This window comes from Ursus americanus, chromosome 3 (genome assembly GCF_024610735.1).
Source record: "Ursus americanus isolate L20-20 chromosome 3, mUrsAme1.1.p, whole genome shotgun sequence".
NCBI classification, from domain to species: Eukaryota; Metazoa; Chordata; class Mammalia; order Carnivora; family Ursidae; genus Ursus; species Ursus americanus.
The window spans coordinates 27,521,787-27,530,232 of record NC_142129.1 but is presented as its reverse complement, the minus strand read 5'-3'; the positions used below and the strand labels follow the sequence as shown (position 1 = coordinate 27,530,232).

The 8,446-nt window shown below is 42.9% G+C and overlaps 1 protein-coding gene across 1 annotated transcript; it reads right to left on the bottom strand.

The window, feature by feature from the left end:
• Positions 1–3,397: 3,397 nt before the first annotated feature.
• Positions 3,398–4,410, bottom strand: TAS2R16 (taste 2 receptor member 16). Its single transcript, XM_045792164.2, is given in 4 exon segments — positions 3,398–3,781; positions 3,784–4,142; positions 4,145–4,311; positions 4,313–4,410. Coding segments are annotated over 4 exon segments (1,008 nt in total).
• Between the last annotated feature and the right edge of the window lie 4,036 nt (positions 4,411–8,446).

Genomic DNA, 8,446 nt, shown 5'->3' with positions numbered 1-8,446 from the left:
GCCCTGAGTGCCAAACGCATATCTTCCCTGACTCTCGGGCTGGCTCCACGTGCAGGTACACAGAGAGAGCACACAGAAACCAGGCTTAACCAAAACACACTTGGAACTACCCAACAAATTAGCTCATGGGGCATTGTGTGAAGGGTGGAGAATCTACCTTCTAGATGCTAAAGTTTCGGTGTATAGATGGTATATGTGTGCATACAGGTGCCGGGCTGCAGCGCTCACATGGCTCCGCCTAAATTCTTTGCCACCACCCATGGGCTTCTAAGCATTTGCTCCAAAAACCAAGGCCACAGCCTTTATCTTTCTGCTCCCTGTTTGTTGTGAGTTATCAGGCAAATATACTCTATGCATGTGTGTTAATGAGTGTTAATAATGACTATTATATAAGGGCACCTGGGTGGCTCGAGTCAGTTAAACGGCTGCCTGCAGCTCAGGTCATGATCCTGGGGTCCTGGGATCGAGCCCCACATCAGGCTTCCTGCTCACTGGGGAGCCTGGTTTTCCCTCTCTTCCCAGCTTGTGCTCTTTCTTGCTATCTCTGTCTCTCTCTCTCTCTCCCTCTCAAAAAAGTAAAGAAAAAAATCTTTAAAAAAAATAATGAGTGTTATATAGGGTAGACCATTTAAAAGTCAGACAAAACAGGTGCATAGCCCTTTGGTGCCTGAATTTCTTTTCCAGCTAACTTCAGCTCTCAAAGAGAATTTTCCTTGTTCTTGGTCCAAACGTGGTCACTGTTACTCTTTATAAAATATTTGCCTTGTAAGTGCTAATCATCTTTTCCCAAATTAAAGCTCTTTGCTTCTTTAAAATTTATCCCTCGGTTTCCTTTTCTTTCCCTTTGATTCTTAGGTCCGCTATTAACCAGCAGTGTGAATTTAGGTAATTCACTTGACCTTTTTACATCTGTTTTCCAGCTGGGTTGGATTGGATGATCTTGACTTGTCTTTTTGGTTGGAAATGATGAAATGTATGTGAAAGCTCTTTGTGAATTATTAGGTGCCACAAATAGAAGGGATAGTTATTATTTCAGTTTCTATTTTATTATTGTTTTGATTTCTGGATCCCCTCAACTACCTCTAACACCTTATGTATATCTAGAATAAGTTTTCCATCGCACTTTATACAAAAGAAGACAGAGCATGACAAATATTTAGCTGCTTCTGGAAGAGTGTCTATGTGTGTGGTAGTTGAGAGGAAGTTTTTTTTTTTTTTTTTCCTCCTGCTCTCTATTTATACATGTATGGAGGTTACAGTTTTTCATTTTTTTCAGCTTTCTGAGATTTTACAACATGCAAGATGTGGATACTACAATTGACCAATGGCAGTATTTCAAATTTTACTGGCTCTTGTCCCACCTATTCTGTTGGGATCCTAAACCCTTGCAACTCAACTCCCCACCAGATTCCCAAGTATTACTGGAGGTATCTGGTCAGATAACACAATGTTGATATCTACTTCTTATTTTCCTTTTTTCTTCTCAGTCCACCTTCATTGGGTTATGACTGTGCTCTCCAGATATTATGGCGCCCATCAGGTTCCAGCCACCTTCTACCGTAGTTGAACCTCAGAGCTTGGGAAATGCCAAGGCCTCTCGGGCACTGCTGTGAAGTGGTAAGATAGACTTCACTGCCCTTTTTGGGCAATGGTAGCAGTGCTGCTGAGGTAGGCTGAATGGCACAGAGTCTCTGGTAAAAGTGGTCCTTCAGGTCATACTTCTATTTTGCAAATATGAATTCAAGGGATGGCTTGACTGGGAGACAAATTGGAGTGATAGACCAAGACCCGATGAGAATTTCCATTCCCTTCCAGGGACTAAGTCTTTCATTCACAGTCTAGCTTGAGATACTTGCATTCTTTCCGTCATTGGATGGTTTTCTCTCAGGAAGTGTTTCAGCCTTCTAATGAAGAGCCAGAATTTCAGTTCATTAAACAAGCCCAATTTATATAAAAGGTGAAAGCTCTGGCACCAGAATGCCTTGAGAGATGCAGCTGTCTTTAGGAAAAAAATACCTTGATAAGTGCCTGGAGCAGTTGGAAGCTGAGGCTCAAAGGCCTGAGAGTTGGCTGTTGCCAAGACACTCTGTTGCTAGTGGGTGAGGGTGAAGAGGAGAGAAATGATGAAAGAGATGTCATGGGAAGAAGGTGGGACTGGGTCTTGCAAGGAAAATGAGAGAAATTTGTGGGATTGAGGAGGCTGGAAAGGGCTTCTAGAGAACGGGAAAGTCCTATAGGTGATTTTCAATTGAGGACTATGCCGTTCTCATATTCTTTTTTTTTTTTTTTGGAGGGCTTTTTAAATAAACTACTTTATTGAGATATGATTCACGTATCACAATTCACCCATTTAATGTGTACAATTCAATAATTTTTTTTTATAATGATTTTTTACTTTATTATGTTAGTCACCATACAGTATATCCCCGGTTTCCGATGCAAGGCTCGATGATTCATTAGTTGTGCATATAACACCCAGTGCACCATGCAATACGTGCCCTCCTTACTACCCATCACCGGCCTATCCCATTCCCCCACCTCCCCTCCCCTCTGAGGCCCTCAGTTTGTTTCTCATAGTTCTCATATTCTTATCCATTTGAAGAGGGCTTTGGACTATGACAGAGCACAGATAGAAAAGAATAGAAAATTCAAGACAATATAACTCAGATCTTACAAAGTAAGAAGAGTTCCCAGCTGACACTTGGGTTATGTGTCCAAAACCAGCTAAGCTGCAATTTAGGAATCTTCCTAGAAAGTTCATTCCAACTTGTAGTACAATAGAGAGGCAAGAATCCAGCCATTGGAAACCATATACAATTGATCCAATTAGGTTACCAATATTTGGGGAGGTTCAAGGATAAACCCAGGCTTCGGAAGTAGTCTGCTATTCTGGGAAGAGTGTAGTGCCTTGTGAACGAAAATGAAACAAGAGTTAAGTTTTGACTTGAGTTTTAAAGGAATGAAGGGACAGTGTTTGGTAGAGAAACAAGGAAATTTATGTCATTGGATAAAGGTTCAGAAGTAGCACAGAGAGAGATGGCAAGACCTTTTTTTGACTAAAGTTAGGAAAGGGGATTGAGGGGTTGGCATGGAGAGCATTCAGGGTGTGGGCAATAAATTCTTGTGGGGAAGGGATTCATATTAATGTGGAAAGTAATTGGCAGTCACGAAAAGGATAAAATAAAAATGTTCTATGGGCATCAGGATTTTGGCTCTCTTGTGTACAGTACACTGGGAGTCAGATTCCAGGGGTAGACAGGACTTTGGAGATATAGGTAAGTCATGAGAAAGTTGGGACCAACTTGGTGATTGTGGAAAGTAAAGGAGTGTCATAGAATGGAGAGAGGATTGATTAGAGATGGATGGCTGTGGGGCTGAAGGAGAATGTGGCTTGGATTTATGGTGTATCACTATCACATGGGGGACTGTAAGAGCAATGCTGGTTATTGGCCTTAGTTGTGTCAATGCCAATGCCCATTTGCCCAGGGGTCTTGTTGTACCCTGTGCCCCAGGCAGCCTCTAGGCCCCAGCCCCTTATCTTTAAAACCTCTTTCAATTTAGGGCTGCTCAGCATTAGTGAACGGGAGTGAATTGAGACTATAGCATAGATGACAGCTTCCCAGGCCCAGAACCAGGACCTTTTATCCAATGAGATGTTCATAATAGAGATGAGTAGGGTCAGCAAGTAAGAGGTGAAGGAAATGAGGAAGATGGCAAGAGAGCTCAGGGCGGTGGCGTGTGTTTCCACACTGGAGCTGTAGTGGCCAGTGCTGTGGCTCTCTTCTGCTCCACGGGTTGGAACAGGGAGGCCATGAGCAAGACGGTGGAGGCCAGGAACAGGAGGAAAGGAATAACCAATGTGACCATTGCATAAGAGATGGTAAAATACAGGTGAAACGTCTTAAGTCTCTCCACCCTAGTGCTGTTTGTAGAGAAATGCCCCATGGTGACTAAGTGCCCATTCATATAATTCCTAACAGCTGAGAAGGGGATTGACACACAAGAAATCAACAGAGAATCCAGCAACAGCCAAGGAACGAACCTCAAAATTCTCCGCCTCAGCCAGAGGAAGCTGGGGTGGGTTAGGGAGGAGACTTTGACACAGTGGAAGACAGCAGGCAAGCTGGTTAACCAGTAAGAGTATTAGTAAACTCCCAGGTGACCAATAAATAACAAAATACATAGTTAGGGTTAAAATTGGAGCAACAGTTGTTCCGCACGGACACCCACTGTAGACAGAAGCAGCAGATACCCAGGCAGGTGAGAATCAAGTCCATCGATGATGACAGCCCTCTGGCTGGCACCCACTCTGCCCAGCACTGCAAAAATTGAGTTGCTCTGCACAATTGCTGTCAACGATTCAAGCACCCAGAGGATTACGAAGAAGCCAGTGAGTTGGAGGGGCACCATTCTTCCCCTCCCAAGTATCTTCTTGGACACAGACTCAGAATCTCTGTAATAATTTCCAGATAGTGAGTAGGTTCCAGGTCCCACTACTGTCTCATGCAAGAAAATACCTCCCTATAGATGCAAATTTTCCCCGGCTCATTTTTGACTTTGCCTTTTTCCTAGCTGCAGGATTTGCTTATACTTTGCCTGCTGGTTTATTATCAGGCCTGCATGCAGGGAGATGTGTTTTGAATGTAGTTTCCTGCTCCTGAGGTGATTTGATTATTGCCATAAAAGACATACTTCTTTCATCGTCATGCTCTTTTTCTGTCAGAGGTCTCTTGAGCTTATTTTTCCGTCTTCTTTAGATGATATCCTTACCTTTTTAACCTAAAATTTGAACCGCAGGAGAGATAAGGCCTTCACTGTCCATCCATGTCCTGGGTACTATTTCTGTTCTGCTGACTGAGTGCTGTAACGACGCAAACTTCAGAAACCCTGCCTGCCGAGCTTCTACAGGGGGCAGGGGTTAGATGCTACAACCCAAGTGTGCGTGTAAATTAAAAATAATAAAGAAATCTTCACTCTCAGTTTCCACCTACGAAGTTGCTGGAATTCCAGATCTTCAAGTACCCCCATCCAATGCGGGCCACTTTCATAACTCCCAGTTGAATTCCTCAGCTCCGAGAACTCACTGCACATCCCCACTTCACTCCCTGCGATGAAGGGGTAGCACCCTTAGCTGTTGTTCTCCAATTTCAATGCCTTTAAGCATATGCTTTATCTATCTTTGGGAGTTGTTCTTGTTCCATCGACATCACTGCTTTTTGCCTCCTCACACGACTAGGCTCTTTTTGTCACTGTTGGCATTGCTCAAGATGATTAAAGAGGGCCCCCTCCCTACTAGTAAAACAATTTTTTAGAAGTAGGCCTGCTGAATACAGAAGCCTAGAAGCTTTGCTCTCTTTGTTTTGGAATTCTGGAACAATGGAGTCACCAATGGCAGTAACTTCAAATGCCCCTGACTCTGGTGTAATCTGGTTCTGTAAAATGGTAGCCCTCTGTAAAGTACCCATGAGTTATTTCTGGAAGTGTCTCTTGTGGGCTCACAAGCAAGTCTGGCCGCAGGAGATGCTGGCTGGTCTGATTTATCAGGCACCTGCTGAGGATCGTGCACCTGCCAGCGGCTTCCCTTTCCAGCTGCACCATGGCCTCTGGTAGCCCCATCGTATGCTACGATGCTCAAAGCCCCATTCCTGCAGGTCCCTAGCTCGAGCTCAGCAGCCAGTGGTCTGTGGTGAAGCAGACCTGTGTTCACACTCTGAGCTATTACAGGGGACTTGGAAGCTTAACCCCTTGCCCTTTCACCCTTCGTCTTCTCCCTAGAGGCAAATTTGGTTTCCAGTTGCTCAAACAGTAACAATGGCACCCCCACAAAGCTAGCTATTTTTCTAGCTTGATTTGGAAACCACAGTTCTGAGTATCCAGTGCTGCTCATGTCAAAGTGTCATATCAAAGTGAATGATCAACATGAAGATGGGATTGAAAGACTGAAAGACGAAAAGATCCCTATATGCAGAAACCTGTGCATTTGTAGACTTTGAGCACTCTTTTGGACATGAGATAAGCTACACAGGACTTCCAAATATCTAGGACTTAATTCATAGCTATGTAGGTAGAGTAGAGGATGGATTCAGGAAATGAGTTCAGGAAAACTATACCGGATAGGTACCAAATATTTAAATAGCGGCTTCAAAACCGGGAGGCAAATTCTAACAATTGCTAGTTAGTGATAGAGACAAAGTAAAAGTCACTGACCTTATGTGTGAGAAGCACCACATCTTATGGACTTTTAATCATTCAAGGAAGAGAAAACAAAAGTAATCCAACATGAAGCTTAGAATTCTTTTTTTTTTTTTTTTTTTTTAAGATTTTATTTATTTATTTGACAGAGATAGAAACAGCCAGCGAGAGAGGGAACACAAGCAGGGGGAGTGGGAGAGGAAGAAGCAGGCTCACAGCGGAGGAGCCTGATATGGGGCTCGATCCCACAACGCCGGGATCACGCCCTGAGCTGAAGGCAGAGGCTTAACCGCTGTGCCACCCAGGCGCCCCGAAGCTTAGAATTCTTAAACATAGCACAATACATGATGCAAAGGTGAACCATAGTTAAAAAAATTACATTAGGAAACAGAATATCAGAAAGCATCTGCTTTGCATTCTCCAGAAAATGAAAGAATCAGAAAATTAAAAAGTGAGATGACAATAGTTTGCAGTTAAAAGATGAATGGGTTGAAATGTATTTACACGTAAGGAGGGCAAAAGATAAGAAATGATAATAAGTGAAATATGCAATAACAGCATTAACATCTGCCTTTTGTCCTGGATACACTAAACATCCTGCTTCCTGCCTCACTCAGAGAAACCTCAGAATGCTCGTGATGCCCCAGACCTCTTTCAGAGGGGTTCTTAAGTCCAGTCCTCATGCTTTAGCCCGCATGACAGTATCAGCCACAGTAGTTTGACGAGGAATGAGCATCTGTCCAAACCAGCCACAGATAGGCTGGCCTGCAGCCTGAGAGATGGCACAACTCTACCCCTGAGAGAGGCACTCACTTTGTGAGAGCGATCAATCAAATGACCCAGATTCTCTGAATGTGAGACGTACAAAATGAATCCCTATAGCCTAGTGGTTGATGTTCTCTGGGGCTGGGAGTTCAAAGGTTGAGTCTTTTACCGTATGTGCATGCGAATCCCACACAGTGATCTCTGGAGTCCCTTGATTTAGCTACTAGAACACTACAGCACCTTGTAGGTACTTAGAAAATATCTATTGAATGAATGATGAATACAAGGAGGACTGACGAGAGCACCATATGTTCTACTATGGTATAAGTGTAAGGGCCAGCATCCTAGCATTATAGAGAACACACACTCTGATTATATTCCTATGCCATTCAAACAACTGAAATTGGCAAGGATGCTAGAATATGAGCGTGCTCAAATTGGCAGCTATTTTTTAGGAAAAAAGTTGTGACTTGGCATTTCATTTGAACAAATGCATTGAAATTGAGACAAATGGTGACTTATAATCATATGTGACATTGTGGAGAGAGATTCTCATGATCTGCACTGCTGTGAATATGCATCTTTGGTCAGTATTTGAACCAGTGGGACTGGCAAAATGAATCCCAGCTTAATATAATGTAAATTCAATAATGCTCTGGTCATGTCGCATCACATGATAGTTTATTTACATTACTGTAGATAAAATAGTGGCCCTAAATACATCTGACTCCCAAAAACCTGGGATTATGTTACCTTATATGGAAAAGGACTTCGCAGATGTGATTAAGTTAAATATCTTGAGCTAAGAAGATGATCCTGGAAAAGGTGGGCTCCAGGTGGACCTAGTGTAATCACAAAGATCCTTACCAAAAAAAAAAAAAAGGCAGGAAGGTGAGAGTCGGAGAAAGAGATGTGATGATGGAAGCAGAGATCAGAGTCACTAATCCAAGGAATCTAGGCAGCTTCTAGAAGCAGGAAAAGGCAAGGAACAGATTCTGCCCTAGAACCTCCAGAAGAAACACAACTATCTGGGTACCTTGATTTAGACCCATAAGACTCACTTCAGACTTTGACCTCCAGAACTTTAAGGTAATAAATTTGTGTTGTTTTAAACTGCTACATTCGTAGTAATTTCTTATAGCAGGAATAGGAAACTAATACAGAGAGAGCTCCAGGAAATAGATAACCAAACTCTATGTTAGTTTGCATTATATTTATAGTACCTATATTTGTTAACTACCAAAATAATGAGTTTACATACAGGGAAAATCTCAATAGAATAGACTAAGGCTCCTGTGACAGATCAGGTTGTAAAAAAGTGTAAATACAGGTAGGCCACTTAGGAGCTGCTTACTACACACAGGAGTCTCACCTGCGACCCCCAAGCTGTGCATGGAGTAGCCTGTGGGGCTTTAGAAACAGTAGCTGACGTCTTTGGGAAAATGTCTGTTCAAGTCCTTTGCCCATTTTTAAACCAGGTTGTGTGCTT